The 19,474-nt window shown below is 43.4% G+C and overlaps 1 protein-coding gene across 1 annotated transcript in view; it reads left to right on the plus strand.

The window, feature by feature from the left end:
- LOC119387719 (peroxisomal multifunctional enzyme type 2) overlaps positions 1–19,474 on the plus strand; it is a 38,162-nt gene that overhangs the window by 13,180 nt on the left and 5,508 nt on the right. Inside the window, exons 16-27 of the mRNA XM_037655197.2 lie at positions 1,880–1,986; positions 2,081–2,167; positions 2,969–3,076; positions 3,163–3,301; positions 4,480–4,610; positions 6,303–6,419; positions 7,779–7,923; positions 13,750–13,880; positions 14,464–14,658; positions 15,544–15,682; positions 16,630–16,760; positions 18,319–18,456. Coding sequence (XP_037511125.1) covers positions 1,880–1,986; positions 2,081–2,167; positions 2,969–3,076; positions 3,163–3,301; positions 4,480–4,610; positions 6,303–6,419; positions 7,779–7,923; positions 13,750–13,880; positions 14,464–14,658; positions 15,544–15,682; positions 16,630–16,760; positions 18,319–18,456 — 1,568 coding nt within the window. The remainder of the gene's footprint in view (positions 1–1,879; positions 1,987–2,080; positions 2,168–2,968; positions 3,077–3,162; positions 3,302–4,479; positions 4,611–6,302; positions 6,420–7,778; positions 7,924–13,749; positions 13,881–14,463; positions 14,659–15,543; positions 15,683–16,629; positions 16,761–18,318; positions 18,457–19,474) is intronic.

Consider the following 19,474-nt stretch of genomic DNA (forward strand, 5'->3'; position numbering starts at 1 on the left):
CCCGTGTACTTAGATTTAGGTGCGCATTAAAGAACCCCAGGTGGTCTAAATTTCCGGAGCCCTCCACTACGGCGTCTCATAATCATATCGTGGTTTTGGGGCATTAATCCCTAACGATTATTATTAAGCCATCCCGCCCTTGTCCATTATGACTGGCCTGTAATGTTTTCTGCATCCTTCAGTAGAGTTTGCACGAAGCTGATACATTGTTGTGCAAGGATTGAGATGTTTACTCAAGTTAGCACATAGCAAAAGTTGAGTTGTATTATTGTTTGTTGATTTCACAGCATGAAGGCTGCACAGGCTGGTTCCATCATTCCAACAACCCTTCCTTTCTGTATTTTATCGTGTGATCTTCAACTTTAATAGTGCTAAGAGCCTATTTAATAGTGCTAATAATGCCTGGTCAAAGTGACTTGTACATGTAGCTTGTAAAAACGTTGGTAAAACATTTAGTGCTGTAATAAATATTACAGTTCTCTGAATAACTTGTGCTAGTATATGCATTCTTCTACTGCACTGACCTATGAATTAATGTGATCTACAAACTAATAAAAGTGAGGTAATTTTCACTAATATTTAATGAAACTGCTGAATGTGGCATGGTGTGAGAGCTATATGATGCCTATCTTTCAGTACTGCACTTTCATTACTAAAGCAAGTTGTATAAATTGTAGGGACCAACCTGCTGGGAGTTCCTGAACTGTGCAATATCTGCAGTTTAGATTAAATCGTTATCTGTGTGTGACGTGTTTTGAACAGGTTAACAGGCTTATTCATTATTACATGATCTTGTCATATAAACTTTTAAAAACTTTTCTGCACTTAGAGAAATGCTTGTTTTGCTACCTTTTTTTTATGTGAAAGAAATTTAGGACTTAATTCATATATCAGTTTTCATCAATCAATAATGACATGTAAGCCCTATCCAAAAATTCCTTAACCCCTTATTACGTGCCGATTAAATTACGAAAAATTGTCCCAAAATTGCCAAATTTTTTATGACGTGAAACGCTTCAGTAATGTGTTCGAAACAGGAGAAATCTTGCGAAAATGTTTTACGGCTTATAAAAATGCTTTATTCATCATATTTCGCACTGTCATGTAATACCCAGGCCCGTAGCCAGGAACTTTTTTTCGGGGGGGGGGGGCCACTTGCCGAATGCCTTGAAAAACATATTCTCATTATTTATTTTCGGTAAAACACCCCCCTCCAACAGAATCTTGGCAGGTGGGGGGGCTAGACCTCCCCCCCCTGGCTGTGGGCCTGGTAATACCCCATACCTGAGGCATTTGATGGGTATTCAGAAATAAATTTCTCCAACTCCAGAAAGTATGGATTCCATTTGACTTCCTGTGGGCAAAATGTACTATTCCTCGTTAGTACATACAAACTAGATGAGGGTACCATCCTTGTGGCAGCGTTCAAAACACAGTACTGCACCACGTTCCTTTATAACGTGCGGGAGATGCAAGGCATGCATTTCGCCATTTAGTGTGCAGCCTCTCATGCAATAAAAGCGCCAATCACTGAATCCGTGCTGCCATCTATGTTTTAAATAGGAAAACACCACTTGACGAGCTGGGCTCGTCAAAAGCCTTTTGAAACATTGCTGAAGCGCCATGAGCTCGTCATAAGCAAAAAAAGTGACAATTTCTCATGACGAGCTTAGCTCGTCATAAGCAGTTAAGGGTTTAATGAAAACTTGACTAGGTAGCTTTCACCTGCACCATTAAGGACCTCTTAGCAGCATGTATTTACTGCATTCAGCATGTATTTTATAGCATTTCATTGTTTTTTTAACGCATGTGCATGAATGTTTACTGCTTAAATGTGTTCTCCATATTACTCTTACTTTTTTCCCTCTCCTGTCTGCAGGTTTCCCTCAGCCAATCATGCATGGGCTATGCTCGTTTGGCTATGCAACACGTCATGTTCTCAAGCAGTATGCAGGCAATGATGTGAGGAGGTTCAAGTCTATCAAGGTAACTGATTGACCTCTTTGTGTTTTTCTTGGCATACGAGCGATCATTCACTTCTTGGCTATGTGAAGGTGAATAAATTAATCTATCTCACCAGGCTAGGTTCACAGGGCCTGTTGTACCAGGTCAGTCGATTCGAACAGAGATGTGGAAAGACGGTAACCGCATCATCTTCCAGTGTTCGGTAAGTCGCTACCTGTTTTTTCCTGAGGAGTCCTAAACCTTTTCTTGTAAAAGCTTTTTCTTAATGCGTAGTTTTAATGCACTACTAAGGGAACATTTATCACATGGAGATGTCTTCTTGTCCAGATTATAAATAGTGGTTGTTAGGATCACTAGAGTCTATTTCAAGATGAGGACAGTGAGAAAAACACAAACTGACATGGGTGGTAGTAGTTGGTACTACTTACTGTGTGTCATGTTTACTCTTAGAGAACTCATGTCATTGTTCGTGTTTTGTCGTGCTTGATCCTGTCTTTCTTTAGTGGTAAACATGTAATACTGCAAAGTAGGCTGAGTAGGCTGTATTCAAGTTCTTCTAAAGCTATTCCACATTGGCAGTTGCGTCCCTTCTGGTGTTTTTCATCTTTGTTTTTTTTCCTCACTTGGTCTTTCTTTCATTGTTGATGCAGACCATCGAAGAAATGTGCAGCTTGTGTTGAAGTATTTTGACATGGTTGCTCCCTTTCTTTTAGTTTTTGCTGTGTACGAACTCTACAATCTTGGCAATGGCAATTCTACAGTAACTCTGCACGTTATTCCGTATCCTGCATTTCCTTGCAAGCTTTAGTGTCACGCTCTTACTAAGATGCAGCTTGAACACTGGTGTTGCTGAGTGAAACTGTGAAGGCTGTTGCCACCACTGGAGAAATACCTTTGTCTGAATCCTTGTGTGCTGTTAAGCTCACAAGGATTCAGACTAGAAGCTCTTAAGAGAAGCCTACAAAGCTTGAGAAAGAGTAATAAAATCCTTTCTTTCCTCCAGGTACCTGAATCAAATAAACAGATCATCTCTGGAGGCTGTGTGGAGCTTCATGATGTTGCACAACCACCACCTGCTGCTCCTCAGCCTCCTCTTGGGGCTTCACTAGAGGTAAAGCTCATGCTTTGTTTGTTCTGCAGTGCTTCTTTCTACGATCGATTTGCACACTACATAGGTATACATATTGCATGTTGCAGTCTGAGATGGAGTTGAAGTCTGACCTTGTGTTTGCTGGAATGGAGGCTCGTGTGGAGGACATGCCCGAACTGGCTTCGAAAGTCAAGGCCATCTACGAGTACAACATTCTGCTCAAGGGCAAACCAGCGGCTGTCTGGAGTATGTGCTTCATAAGCATGCTTTTGCGTCGCTGTCACTACACATTAACTATTGCACTTCCTGGTGTTTCAATGAACAGTTAATGCACTTGCAATAAATCCTTTTCATAATCCATAAGTGCGCTTCCCTGCGCTGCACATTTGCCCAACTAAAGGCTGCACCTGTCGTACTTTGTGCTTCAAGTGGAGGTGAGGTCCCAACCGAAGGTCGCAGGATCGAATCCCGGCCGCGGCGGCTGCATTTTCGATGGAGGCGAAAATGTTTGAGGCCCGTGTACTTAGATTTAGGTGCACGTTAAGAACCCCAGGTGGTCGAAATTTCCGAAGCCCTCCACTACGGTGTCTCTCATAATCATATCTTGGTTTTGGGATGTTAAACCCCAGATATTATTATTATTATTATTTGGAGGTGAGGTCCTAGTTGCATTTTCCGCGTCATAGCGCAAGCAAACTGTGCTTGAACACGCTATTTCTAGAAGTGACTCGCTGTCATTAGTTGGGCAAACCGCACAGCAGGAAAGCTAGCTTTACAATTATGAAAAGGGTCTATTGTATAGTACAAAATTAGCAGTTATAGGTTTATTACTAAGAGTTGAATATTACTTGTACAATGTATTGTAATGTTGTATGGTCTAAAGCTTCTTAAAGACCCCAACTTTCTATCATTTTTATCTAATATGATTTGGAATAGTGCACAAAATGCTTGGTAGTGCTGTACTGGAAATGTTCTGCAACAAATCTGAAGCTGTGTAAGCTACATCCTTGCATTTATGTATTATCTGAATGACAGTCAAAAATTCATGAGTGTGTATATTGACTCAAAATTTGTTGTTAGTAAAAGTTATGATTTCTATAAAAAAGGAAAGAGAAAAGGAAGCGCTTTAATGTTGGCTCATTGGTAGACAGGTTTCTTCATTTCTGGAAAGCCTTGAGTGAGGGAATTCAGCACTTAACATTCAGCTCGTTCCAAAGAGGAAGCTGTTTTTCTAAAGAAAAAAAAAACAATTTTATGCTATTATTAGCATTTGTTTAAGACCTTGAATAACTTTCAATTTCTCTGCAGTTTCAGCAAATACCTACGTGGCACTTTTCTAGCCAGTTGACTTTTTTCAACCTCTTTATAAAAGCTCCCCACCCCTTTTTCATTCTTAATTTCCTCATTTTTACAACACTTGACAGCTTTGGATCTGAAGAATGGCAAAGGAGCCGTTTACAAGGGTTCTCCGAAAGATGGCAAAGCCAACTGTGTCATTACCATAGAAGATGAAGATATGTTCAACATGGCAGTTGGGCAGCTGGATCCTCAGAGGGTATGTATGGCCAAAAATGTTTATGCAGTTAATAGCTCAGCAGTCCTTATTTACTTTGCGCTGTATTTGCTGCACTCCTGCTGAGTGGAACTTGTGATAGGGGAGATTTCTGAGATCTCTTCTAGTTCAGCCTTAAAGTCCACCGTGTTATTTCATAATTATTGCACAAAAAGCAGTGCGTGCCATCCAAAATTCTAGTCTAGTTGACACAAGCGCGAAATTGAGTCAGCTATAAATCCAGTTTTGAATTGCATACCCTTGCTGGATATTCTGGCATCGTTTAAGGATATCGCGATGCAACATGCGTTGTTTTGCATGAACATGTCGCGTATTAAGGTCCCCACTGTTATATGTTTCAAAATTCTGTGCTGCAGTTGACGTGGCTACTAAAATTTTTTATCGTGTAACTCTGCCTAAGTAATGAAGTGAATATCAAACAGTAAACACATAGTAGTTGGTTTAGGCAGAAATGCCATAATGCGAGTATTTTTCTTGCCTAATGGCATACTACTAATGTCAGAGGCAGCACTCCTGTGCTCTATTCTATTGATCATTTGAGGCTTGATTAGGACTGGGGGGTTGACTATATATAAGATTTTCATTAATTGAACAATGCATTAATTACAAGTTCCTTGGTCACATTATTTGATTGATCATGGGATTGGAGTAATCCATAAACAAGTTCTTCAAATTTTTCCTTATGCACATCTGGCAATTTCTCACGCAAATCTGGCTACTCTGTTTGAGTTGCCCACTGTACATTGCAGCAGGAGAACAAGTGCACTTGACTTGGGAAGCTCACTACAGAGTCAGTAAGAAAAGAAATTAGCATTGTACTAGCGTGATGGTTACTTTAGCATTGCAACATCTGTATGCCTTTTTTTTTTTAAAGGTGCCAGGTGCATCAATTACCTCTGAAACTAGTATGCGCTTGAGTCTTATTGACAACCAAGTCAATAACAATTGTTAACTTTCTATTTATGTATTGACAAGCTTTGAAGCGCTGTGCAACAGTTTCTAGGGTGTATTCACTGTGCTGATTGAAAATGATCAAGATACAACCGAACAGTGACTGACTAGTTGTTGCACCACATAGAAACTTGCATGGTGGTTTCACTTGTGTACTGGGTTCAGCACAATACATACAGAGACTTGGTTCTTGAGTAGCCCAACTCTTTGTTCTTTGAAACCCTCAGTCTGATGAATGAAATGTTCAAGGTAGAAATAATGACTCCCTTGCTAAAAAAAGTGCTCTTCTTAATTTGTGTGTTCTGTCATTCGTAACCTATGCTTACCAATTCTTATACATACCGGGTTTTTCTTTTCTATTCATGTTTGTTTACATTAGTGGGCATTGTTAGTGTTTAGATTCTGGTTGTGTTTAGCAGCATTTCTTTTTACATATATTGCATTGCATAAATTCTGCTTTCAATAAATTGTTCTTTTCATGTTCCCTCCTCGCCCAACTAGCACAGTCTGGAATTGAGGGTCTTTATGGGTAAATTAGACAAACAAGTAAATAAATAGAGAGAAGTTGATATTATCAGTAATACAAAAAAGAATATTAATGTTCTTTATTTTTTCCAATAGCATGAATAACATCTGAGCAGTTTACACTGCACACTTTGTTCTTGTCTTCTGACTTGCAATTACCCACGCACATTCTCCATGCCTTTTTTTCTGTTGTTACAGGCTTTTATGACAGGCAAGCTGAAAGTGAAGGGGAACTTGCTGCTCATGCAGCGGTTGAGAGAACTTCTGAAGCCACCTAAGGATTCAGCTCCACCAAAACCAGCTTCAGCTCCAGCGGTAGGTCGTGTAGGCCTGGAGAAGTGTACGGTGAAATCTTGCTGTTTCGACTTTGAGAGACCTTGCTGCGAATATTTTGGCTTTTTGATGCCACTACATAGAGGTTTCACCAAATTAAAAAAATTAAATGTTTGACATGAAAATCAAAATAGAAACCACACAAGCACTGCTTTGTGTGCAGTCTGTAGTTTCAGTTTGCAGACGTGCAATCGTGAAAAATGAGTACAAGCTTCAAACATTATGGCACTAACGTGCTAGTTGTAATAGTGCCATTTATTGTGCTAATAGTAGTATGATTGCGTGAAAACGTCACCAATGTCTGCTTATAAGGGTACTTGCTTGGGCTAGTTGGTATCTATTCGTTGTTACGTTACTGCACACCGCTTAGAAGACGAAGACTGAACCACACGAACACAAGCGCTTGTCTTTATGGGGTTCAGTCTTCGTCTTCTCGGCGGTGCACAATAACGTTACAATGTCTGGGACAGCAATGCCAACCATTAGGGGCATCTCTGTGACTTGCAATTACCTAAAATGCTGTAATTCGTTGTTGGGAACAGTGTTCATGCAAAAATAAAAGCCTTATTCATGTTCAAGATTTCATTTGACCATGGTGTGTTTTACAATGGGTGTACCAAATATTTGAAGAATCAAACAGCAAATATTTTGTTCGTGACTGATTCTTTGCATGTTCGCTTTTCAGTTTGTATATTTGGGTACACACACTAATTGAAATACACTATAACCTCATTATAACAAAGTCACATCTGACACGAAAATAGCTTCGTTATATCCGAAAATTCGTTATAAACGTATATTCATGACACTTTATCTATGACAAGACTTTTTTTATTTATTTCGTTATAACCGATAATTCGTTATATCCGTGTCCATTATATTGAGGTCTGAGTGTTATGTATGTGTGCCAACTTGTAATGTTCACTTTTGAACTCTTTACGATCTTGCTGCTAATTGCTGAAAATGTACAATATCATTTCATCTTCCATTCTCAGCTTTCACATTCCAACTTTTCCTGACACCCTAAAGCTTTTTCTTTTCCTGAGCAGTTTGCCCTGCGGTGTACACATTAAATATATATTTAAGATGAAAGGCTGAAGGCCCAGCTTGCATACAACTTGCAGTAGTGGCTTTGCAAGCTCGTGTGCCTGTGACCTAATGTAATTCAGAGTTATTGTTTTACATTGTGCTTAATATTTTTAAGGGATAATGATTGACATGCGTAGGAGTAAAAATGGAAACATGACTGGAATAAAACAGACATTGTTCACATTGCACTTGCAATTTTCTGTACTGGGATTATTTTGCTAATCACCTTACTTGCTTTTGTGCTCATTTCAGGTGTCGTCATCTGTAGCTCTGAAAAGCGACGCCATTTTTGAGTCTCTTGAAAAGAAGATTGCGAACAACCCTGATCTTGCTTCATCCGTCCAGACCATCTTCCAATGGGACATCAAGAAGGATGGACAGCTCATCAAGCAATACAGTGAGTTATATAGTGTCATGTCTCATTTAGTGCAAACATCACATGTGTTATGTTGGGGGTTCGGAGCCCCGCAGCACAGGAACCACACGAGACAGCGGCTGGCAGGAGACTGTTTTATTGCTTTCTTTTAGAAGCGGACGAGAGGAGGCAGAGGAAGTTACAGCGAGGGCAGAAGACGTAACACGATATGCAGGAGCTGGGGACGAGAGTCTGAGGAAGGCGCCATGCGCGTGAGCGCGTCGGGCAGCACCGGCAAGCGAGGCACAACCTCTGGAGTGGCCGTGCGTCGGTTGAAGTGCGCGTACACGACATCCCTTACCCCTTAGACGGGGTCACCGTATCGGTCAGGTGGACGCCGATCACGTTGGGGCCTCGGTGCAGTTTGGTGCTGCGCGGACCCGCTGGGTTGGTCATCGCGAGCTTGCGTCGCACAAGTGTCCAGCCTGGCCTCAGCTTCGCTATGTTCGGAGTCGGGCGTTGTGGGCAGTTCATGCGGCGGCGGTGCTTCCGCTGGGAGCGAGATCACGTACGGAGCCGGCACTGTGTCTTGTTGATCACTTGCTACTGGTCCGTTCGTTTGATCGTTCCGCGGCGAATCTTCTGTCGGGTAGGCCTCTGCACCTGGCTTTATGTGATCAAGGTGCCGACGAACCGTTCCGCTTCTTGACTTGATTAGCCAAGATCGATGTCCGAGTCTCTTTAACACGGTTCCGCCAACCCAAGCAGGACTTCCTGCAAAGTTGCGGAAAAAGACCGATTGCCCGATTTCTATCTTTCTTGGCAACTCAGCAACGCTGTGGTCAGTGGTCACCCTCTCAGCTGGTCGCGGCTGAATGCGTGTCAGTGCCGTTGAGAGCTCGCGGCCGAACATGAGTGCAGCTGGCGTTTTGCCCGTCGTTACTGAAACGGTGGTGTGCTGTTTCAGCTGAAAACGAGCCAGCCTGCACGCAAATGTACCTGACTGATCCTTTGCAAGTGCCTGTTTCGTTTCATACACCATTCTTTCGGCTTGCCCATTCGTGGCCGGATGATAGGGTGCACTTGTGATGTGCGTCACCCGATTCTTCTTCAGAAATTCTTCCATTTCCGCAGAAACAAAGGACGGGCCGTTATCCGTTACCACCCTTTCGGGAATGCCGAAAATTGCGAACAGGTTTCGCAGTTCCTCGATCAGTGTCGGCGACTGTATGTTCCGCATGGTGCGCACTTCGAGCCACTTGCTGTATGCGTCCACTACAATTAGGAGCATCCTTCCCTCCACAGGCCCAGCGAAATCCGCGTGGATTGTGTGCCATGGTGTTGTCGCACGTTTCCACTCGGGAGCTGGTGCTTTAGTTGGAGTTTTCTGGTGCTGGCAGCAAGTTGCACAACTCTTGACCACCCGCTCTATGTCGTTGTCGACACCGGGCCACCAAAAATAGCCTCGAGCGCACGCCTTCATAGCTACCACGCCCCTGTGACCTGCATGTGCTAAGTCGAGCACGTCTTTCCTTGCTTTCTCTGGAACGACCAGTCTGGCACCACGGATCACGCAGCCTTCCTGTAGCGAAAGCTCGTGTCCAAGCTTTGTGAACGCCGAAAATTCCTGCTTGGGCAACCGGCGTAGCTCTCCGTTTGAGACGGCTGTCATCACGCGGGATAACAGTGGGTCATTCCGGGTCAGCTCAGCCAGTTGACGCGGTGACAGCTCGAAACGTGGCGCGGACGCAAGCATAAGCACATCTCCCGGGGAGCATGGCTCATCTACCTGCGCGGGCAGTGGCAGCCTGCTGAGCGCGTCAGCATTTTGGTGCAGGCGTCCAGGCCTGTAGACCAAATCGTAGTCGTATGTGGCCAATTTCAGACACCATCGAGTCATCCTCGGTGACAATATCTGAGGGATTTCCTTCTTTTCCCCCATGATGCCTAGGAGCGGTTGGTGATCCGTTAATACGGTCACGTGCCGGCCAGCGACATACTGGTGAAAGTGGCTGACGCCATAAACTACCGCAAGACCCTCTTTATCGAGCTGCGAGTAGTTTTTCTCAGCGGTTCCCAAAGTTCGTGACGCGAATGCAATGGGAGCCTCTCGGCCGAACGCATCCTTTTGAGCGAGAATTGCGCCGATGCCGTATGGTGACGCATCCACGGACAGAATGAGAGGCCTTTTTTCGTCATAATGCGCAAGGACTGTCGAAGACCGAATCATCTTCTTAAGCATCTCGAACGCATCCTGATGTTTTTTCTCCCACTTCCAGGGCGTGTTCTTCTCGAGAAGCCCATACAACTCTGCAGCTACTGTCGCTCTGTTCTCCAAAAAACGATCGTAAAAAGCGAGAAGCCCTAAGAAAGCCTGCAGAGAGGTCTTGTCAGTCGGTTTTGGCGCCTCAAGGATTGCCTTTACCTTTTCTTCGGTCGTATGGACACCCTGAGCATCGATTTTATGACCGAGAAATTTGACTGAGCTGATGCCGAAGCGGCACTTCTCTTGCTTGAGTCGCAGACCTTTGTCGCTTAGCCTCGACAGGACTTCCTCTAGACGTTGCGCATGCTCTTTAACGTCCTTCCCGCTGACAATAATGTCGTCAAGGTAGACACTCACCCCCTGAATTCCGGCCAGTGTCGTCTCCATCATCCGCTGGAAGATGGCTGGTGCAGCGGATACTCCAAAAGGGAGGCGATTCACCTTGAACAGTCCTTTGGTGGTGTTGACGGTGAGCAATGCGGCTGTCTCGTCGTCCACTCTTAGCTGCTGATAGGCCTGGTACAGGTCTAGCGTCGAAAATGTCGTTCCACCGCGCAACTTTGCGAACACCTCCGCAGTTGTCGGCAGTGGGTACGCCGTCTTCTTGACCACCGCGTTAACTGTGCTCCTGTAATCTCCACAAACGCGAAATGTTCCATCCTTTTTGCGCACCCACACCAAAGGTGTGGCCATTTCGGCGTGTTGCGTCGGCTCCAGGATGCCTTGTTTTTGCAGGCGGTCGAGCTCTTCCTCCATAGGCTCTTGGTAAGCTAGGGGCACTGGACGTGCTTTGCAAAACTTGGGTGTGGCACCTTCTTCTAAGTCCAAGTGAACCAATGGACCCACGTAGCCGTCGATAGCTTCCTTAAATACATCAGGATGGCGTGCGAGAACCTCCTGGATCTCTTGACTTGGTTCGGCGACCTGGTTTATTCCGTGAACACGGATGTTCAGTGCTGAGAACCAGTCACGTCCGAGCAGGTTGCACCCAGTCCCTTTGATTATCAGCAGGGGCAGCACGTAGTCCTTTGATTTGAAACGCACACGAACCTGTGCCGAACCGACGGTGTCAAGTTCTTCCCCTGACCAGGTGCGTAAGTCTAGGGGTTCTCTCGAAAGCTTTGGGGCGTTCGATGGCCACGTTTGGTGGTAGGTAGCCTCACTGATGAGAGAACATGCGGCGCCCGTGTCCACTTCGAATTTCAGGGGCCTTCCCTCGACTTTCACGTCAACGAGGAATTTAGGGCAGGGTTGTCGCCCACTCACGGCATGTAGGTCGTAGCACCAATCGGTGTCCTCGAGGTCGTAGCACACAGGTTGGGCGTTAACCATGTGAGTTCCTTGCCGGGCGTTGAGGTTGCCTTCTTTGTTTTTCTTCTTTCTGGAGATGCAGGCGTTCTCGATGTGGCCCTTTTTGGAACAAAAACGGCATTGCGCTGTCCTGAATTTGCAGGTGTCAGCCTCGTGCCAGCCGTCGCATCGGTAGCAGCGCCGCTGCTGAGCCGAATGTTTGCTTTCCTTTTTAGACTGCGAAGTCTTGTGCACCTCCGCGGAGCTCGTCGCTCCCTTAAGTCCTCGTTGCTGCTTCGACGCACTTTCGGACGACAGTGCCAAGTCCAACGCGCGTTGAAAAGTCAAGTCTTTCTCCGCGAACAGTCGCTGCTGGAGGTGCTCGTCGCGGATGCCGCACACGAACCTGTCGCGAAGCATCACATCTTGGGGCAGCATGGTGGGGTTCGCCAGAACGGCTGCGTGGCCTTCTGCCGGTGGCGTCGATGTAGCAGACGTTGTCGCTGGCACTCCGAAGTTGCAGTCAGCTGACAAGCTTCTGAGGGCTGCAACGTAGTTGCTGATCGACTCCTCCGGCCGCTGGTCGCGTCGCTGGAACACGTACCGGCTGTACAACTCAGACGGTCGCGGATCGAAGTGCTTCTGCAGAAGGGCAACTATGTCGGCATAGCCCACCTCTCCAGGAGTCTTCGGCGCGACCAGAGCGCAGGCAGTTTCAAAGGTGTCGGCTCCGCATAGCGTCAGGAGGAGCGCGCGCTTCTTTTCTTCGTCGCAGACGTCTTTCGCCACGAAGTAGAAGTTCAGGCGCTGGATCCAGGATGACCAGTTCTTGCCGCTAAACGGCTCGATGGCGGCCTGCATTCCTCCAGTAGCCATGGGCGTAACCTAGAGAGCTGCGCACTTATAAAATTCCACTTCTCGTCGCCAGTGTTATGTTGGGGGTTCGGAGCCCCGCAGCACAGGAACCACACGAGACAGCGGCTGGCAGGAGACTGTTTTATTGCTTTCTTTTAGAAGCGGACGAGAGGAGGCAGAGGAAGTTACAGCGAGGGCAGAAGACGTAACACGATATGCAGGAGCTGGGGACGAGAGTCTGAGGAAGGCGCCATGCGCGTGAGCGCGTCGGGCAGCACCGGCAAGCGAGGCACAACCTCTGGAGTGGCCGTGCGTCGGTTGAAGTGCGCGTACACGACAACATGGTTATAGCTTTTTCCAATGAAGTCATTTCTAACTGCAAGTATTCAAGTATATGTGAAGCTTTCTTCTGTGTTCTGGCACATGTCAGCTGATATCGAAGTCCATGTGCTTATGTGCAGCAAGCCAATGAATGTTTATGCCACTAAGCTGTTGGCATGTTGAATGTGCAAGTTTTGTGCATACTTGTGAGTGTTCATTTACCGTGCTGCTGGTGTGATGCAAGGGAACCTGCTTTCTGTTTAGTATGAGCATATTACGGTGCTGAAGACTTCAGTATGAAGAGTCTTAAATGTATGCAAAAATAACGTTTCAGGAAGAGTTGGGAGCGGCCATAAATTTAGTATATTCATGTTTGCTACAATAGTCCAGTTGTACAGTGCTTTCTGCTTATAATGTTACCGCTTGTAATGATGAGTGGATACGACAGTAGGTATTGTTTACTACATTGTACTATGTAGGAAGTACATAAAGTTACCACAGGTAATAACAGTACGTATATAGTTACAGCTTGATTTTCGAAATTTGTCACCATCATTATAAGTGGACATTGCCAAGTGATGGCCGTCATTCCCATTTACAAATGAAGAGTAATATTCAGTGAATGAAAGAAATTTGAGGAGATAAAGTACATTAGACTCTCAGTAAACGGAAATCTCTTAAACGGAACAACTGCCCCTAATATGATCGGTTTCGTTCTTGGATTCTGCAAACCTGCTCCTCTCTCAGTAAGTGGAACTCCTGTTAAATGAAACGCATTTTCTTGGTCCCTTAAGGTTCAGTTTAATTCTGGCACATACACACTATGACGCGTTGGCAGCTGCATCCTTCTTATTTTATGACAGTCAGAAGGAAATTGGTTGGTAAGGGGTGTGAGAGACACTTTTGGTGGAAGCAGGATTTTTTATGTCGAAGTAACAGATTGAAAACTTGGAGGTGCACACACCTGTGCATTTCTGTTCTGCCATCTGAAATCTTTATCTGCGTAATCTAATCTGTTTAACAGTCGGCAGCTGTTGTGGTCTATGAGTTCAATCGCAACAGTACGTTTTCAGTTGAGAGAGCCTGATGAATAACATTTAGTAAAAGGATGGTTCCTTCTCTTTTCCTGTTGCCAGCTCTGGACTTGAAAAATGGCAAGGGAGCTGTTTACTTAGGAACACCTAAACAGGGAAAGCCTGATTGCACTTTTATAATGGAGGATGAAATCCTGCACAGTATCTTCACTGGAAAGCTGGATGCTCAGAGGGTATGTCCTGCTTTATGTGTTTCTCTCTTATTTGCATGTGTTTATTATTTGTGTGTGTGTGTGTGTGTGTGTGTGAGAGAGAGAGAGAGAGAGCGAAAGAGGATGTGCATATTGGTGTAAATTTTACATCCAGTGAAAACATTCTAAACAAAATAACCTATTAACAATATTATTTGTGCTGTAGCCATATGAAAAGTGCAGCAAAAGTGAGCGCTATGTCATGAGGTATTAATCACAAAGCCTCAAATGTCTTCTTTCGCGATAGCAATATGTTGTCATGTTCAAACATAATGTTTTGTGAGTAGATATCATGGCTCATTGACCACACACGTTGTCATTGTTCTGACAACAAAATCTGGGCAGTTAACTATCCTGCTTGAAATTAAAAAAACTCACCAAGAAATGCCATTACAGTCATTGGTTTAATATCTCTTGTAAACAGTTACTTGTTTCACTTGTCTTGAAAACAGTTCACTTGTTTTTTCTACTTTTGATTTATGGATCCCTCACCCATTTGCATAAATGCTCCACATATCTTCACATAGCTGAAGGGAAGTGGGGCTGTGCTTTGCTTGCTGAACAGGCATTCATGACGGGCAAGATGAAGATCACAGGCAATGTGCTGGCCAGCCAAAAGCTTCAGGAGCTCTGGGAGCAGGACAAGGAGGAGAATCCTGAAGACGAACTGGCTGCAATTGTTCAGTCAGCCAAGGACAACGAGGCAGCTGCGGCTGCAGCCGCTGGTGCTGATGGGGAAAGGCCACCGCCTCCAAACGAGGTAAGCTTGGTTTAGTATTCACACTATTCAGCCATCTTTGATTTGCTAATTGTTTAGAGGTCCATGTGTTGCTTGTTAACATGTCAGCTCAAGTGACAGTCATTGTTCTACTGCCTTTTTCACTTGTAATAAGCGAAAAAGGCATCCTTGCCCATCACCTTTCATCGTAATAGCCTTCTACTATTAGTTTCCCTGCGATGTACGCATAATACCATATAGACTCGTGTAAGAGCCACACTTTTTCTTCAGTTTTGACAAGCACAGGACTGTGCCATTTTGCCTAATTTTTCCGACTGCAAGTATGAAATGCGCTGTAATCTGCTGTATTCCTCAGTGATCACACACAACCATAAAAGCAAACACTGTCCTTTTCAGAAAGATGTTATTCATTCATTCACACACACTGCACAATTCGCTATCACCGTATTTGCTGCTTTCACTCGGTTCACTAAAAACTTATGTGTTAAGTCATCTTCAGTGCTGCTTTTTACGGTAACATGGGCGCCACTCTTTTTACTGTAAAACTAGTAAGAGTTACTTGGAATTCGTCAGTTCGAATTGATGTCATTACGTATAATACATCGGCTGAAATTTGCTTCTGAATTTTCGTTCTCTGTTGGATTTTCCTTTCTGAATTTCGGACTGCCAAGTTGGGGCTGTGGCCCTTATACTGGTGCAGCCCTTACATAAACGCAGATAACAAGATACGGTTATCTTGTTATCTGTGTTTTCCAGTGGAACTAAGGCATTAATATATTCTCTGTCTGTTTTTTGTGGATACCAGCATTACAATCAAGTAAAGTGCACTTGTGTTTTTTGCACAGTATTTTGTTGGAGTGCATATGTATCTAACAGTTTTTTTTTTTTTTTCAATATTCCCGGCAGCCACCAAACACAATCAAGTCAGACTTCATCTTTGGCATTTTCATTGAGTACCAGAAGCAAGAACCACAGATCGCAAGCATTGTCAAGACAGTCTTCCACTGGATTATCCTGCAGGACGGCAAGAAGGCAACTGAATGGAGTGGGTGTTGACCTGTGAAACACAGTTAGAAACATATTTAGTGATCAAAGGTCACAAAATGCATTTTGGTGCTAGGATGTGTTTTAGCAAAGGCATGAAGTATGAGCTCTTGCCTGCCTGCATGAAATACCTTGCCACATTTCAATATCTACATATTGCAAACAATCCTTATGCGCTGACTTGATGCTTTGCATCCTTGTCTTTCTGTGAGCTTTTGAAATAATTTGCTGACACTAATTCCACAATATGGAAAGGTGCACAGTGCTATAGGATCAAATATTACATGCAACGTGAATTTGTTCATAGGACTGATTATTTGTCAATTACAGGAGCTCTGGGATTTTAATATCTGAAAGAAAATTAAGTTATTCTCATATAACTGCACTTATTCAAAGCAGATACATGACAGATATATATATATATATATATATATATATATATATATATATATATATATATATATATATATAGTAGCATATTTTTTCTCATGACAGGTGCCTGAAACCTAGTACTCTGCTTACAGTCCTGGAGTTCATGCATTTCTAAAATCAACAGAGCTTTGCTGATACTGTACAATAACTGCAGTTGGTGACTGTGACAGCCATAACGAGTGTTGCAGAAATTACAACATGCTATCTGATGCAAGTTATGGGGCTTACTTTGTTGATTATGTAGTGTTAGTTTGAGCTACTGATGTGTGAACAAGGCAGGTTTAACTGTCACTGCCTTTATTGAAGTGCTAGCTGTGAGTCAGCCAGCATATACAAAGTGTTTATTATTTGTATAAGTTGAGAGTCAGCACTGTTTGTTCTCTTCTGTACATTTTTTCTAAAAACACCCATTTGTGTGCACCTCTGTATGAATATAACACATTTTTAGTGCCTGAGGCCAATTACTCAAGGCAGGAGAAATAATGTGTGTAAGTAAAAGGCGTTTCTGGTTTACAGCTGTGGACTTGAAGACTGGCAAGGGAGACTTGTACAAGGGGCCTCCCAAGGGCATCAAGGCTGATGTTGCCATCACCATTGATGATGAGGATGTGATTCAGCTCATGCTTGGCAAGTTGAATCCACAGAAGGTAAAAGTGGCTATACATTTTACGGCTATTCTATGGAAAGTGACCGTATTGGGCATATGGCCGTAATTCTTTTTCCAAACACACGTGGCAGTGCAAACTGATTGTTCACTTGTATTGTGCACACATCAGCAATAAAATATTAGAGGAACTCAGGGTTTCATTTGTCGGCTTGAGTCGCATCAAGTTGTGGTCCTGCTTAGAGCAAAGCAGTCATTGCTACTTTAGGCATGAGCATTTCAAGGAAAGAAGCGAATGGAACCCATTGCATAAACAATTTAGGGCTTTTTCATCATTAGCAAAGACTTTCAGAAGCAATGTATCTGCATCATTGCTGTGAATGCAAAATGCTAGGATTATTCAAAGCAGGGCAGCAACAGTTCTTGACAGTAAAAGAATTAAGGAAAAGAAAGCATCAAAATAACGCAAAAGGACAATTTATTATAGTCATAGAGGCTCTTGTTGTGGTGAAACATTTGAGCACACTGTCTCCCTCATTTCTAGTGGCATTCTTTATGCCTAATTGGCTGTTTAACTCAGCATTGTGCTCCTGTAACCAACATGCTTGGAGGTGGAATAGACTTCTGTTTGGCTTTTGTTGCTGCTGGGCCGTTGCAATGTCCGAGTTGAACTTTTCTGTAGAACTAGTTGCTCTAATAGCTGCCATAGAGAATTCTACATTGTATCTGTTGTTTAAGTAGCATTAGTTATTACTATTTGGTCACAATCTTTTCAGAAATTAAGTTTGCCCTTGAAACTTGCAAGCATAGCAGAAATGAAATTGCCTTGCAGCATTGTCTTGTGATATATACAACACTTTCTATGGCTGTTAACCCAGCTTTCCTGCTGCCGCCTTGCCAGCCAAACGAAGTTTCAAACCATTTTTAAACCGTCTGTGTCAACTTTGTGTTTTATGAAAATGATTATGTAGGTATGTAAGGTAAAAAGTTGGGCGAGTTGGTGTTGGTTCATGATACACGGAAGGGCGCGATAATACGGTACACAATGAAGAAGATGGACACGGGACGACGCGCTTTTTTTCATCCGAACATCGGTTGCAAATCAGGAGGGCACATGGATTCTCTTGCGTACCAGGATGCTGTTCTTGCCTTGCATCTGTAAATTCCGATGAGGGCCGTCAACAACGAGGGGTTAAATAAGACTGCGTTAGAACATTCAAAAGAGCCCTTTGTACAAGAAATTGAACTCAGTAAGGTAAAAAGTCGTCCCGTGTCCATCTTCTTCATTGTGTACCGTATTATCGCGCCCTTCCGTGTATTATGTAGGTATAGTTTCCTTAAAGAAACCACGTACAGCAACCAATTGCTAGTGTTCACATTTCATAATATCTTTCTCTTTAATAACCATCGCTGCTCTTAGATGATAGTCCGGTGCTGCAAAAGCACATTTGCAAATTTTGAAAGAGGTCTGACAAGTGTTAAGCTGTGTGCAAGAAACGACATCCGTTATTATTTTGCCATGTAACTTTACAATGTTATGACTAGCGTATTGTGCTAGAGGCATGTTCTGAGTCACCTGTGTTGTCATTTCTGTGGAACAGGCTTTTATGACCGGTCGTCTGAAGATCCGTGGCAACATCATGTTGACTCAGCGCTTCAACCTGTTGTGGCAAGAAATTCTGAAAAGCGGAAGAGTAGTTGAACTGAAGTTGATGAGCCCCCTGCTCTCAGATGGCAAGGTAAGTTATGTTGCAATATCAAAGGCACAAGTGAAAAAGCAAATACTAACCTACTAGGTAGGCTTGTGCAAATATTCGAGCAATTTAAATTATTCTAAATTTCGAAGTATTCGAAATGAATGGACATATATAAACCGCATGTAATCCCCTGTAAAGGTGGTTTCACTGCAGTGGATAGACGCTCTACCGTGAATACACCTTTCCAGAGGAAATCCACACTGCCGCGAAGCCCCACTTCAAGATTAAATGAACATATTACTCTCGCATCGATTTATCATTTTTTAAGTTTAATTTTTTAAGTTTAAAAGCTTGTTATACCGGCCTATATGCTCTAAGTATAGTAAATTTTAAAACTTAAAAAATTTACAGGTTATCGCTTGCATTCCGCCGAGAGTCAAATCCTGCTACTATTCAAAGTTGCTTCCACTTCCCTTTGAACCAAAAAGAATGATGTTTGCACATGCCTTGTTTAAATTTTTTAAAATATTGTGCAGGTTAGTTGGGTCATGACAAATATGCAAATTTTTTTTATAATATGTGATATATACTATTCAAATTCGATTCGAAATTATTCAACCAAATCACTATTCGGATTCGAACCTATAATTTACTATTCACACAAGCATACTGCTAGGCCAGCTGTGAATCCATTATAATGTGCTGCTGTTAACTCACTGTCTAGTGTTTTGCTGCTGATTGGGAGGCTTTCGCCTCGATTTCAAGTTGTTTTTGCCTACATTTCAAAAGGGTAAAATCGCATTTTTATTGCATTCCATGACTGCTTCATCGCAAAAATTGATCTGAATTAGGGTCATGATATGCAAATATAGTTATACTTTTCGAAGTCTAACTTGAGCACGTAAGCCAGAAAACTGGTTCTGGTGACTCATTCTGAAAGTGTCTTGCAAACTTGCTTCCTTTGCTTGATGCACAAACTTCTCATTTGATAGCTTTGAGGCCACAGCAACTGGAGTAGATGCCACGCATGTTACCAAATCTTGGCTTCTAATTTTAGCTT

This window comes from Rhipicephalus sanguineus, chromosome 3 (assembly GCF_013339695.2).
Source record: "Rhipicephalus sanguineus isolate Rsan-2018 chromosome 3, BIME_Rsan_1.4, whole genome shotgun sequence".
NCBI classification, from domain to species: Eukaryota; Metazoa; Arthropoda; class Arachnida; order Ixodida; family Ixodidae; genus Rhipicephalus; species Rhipicephalus sanguineus.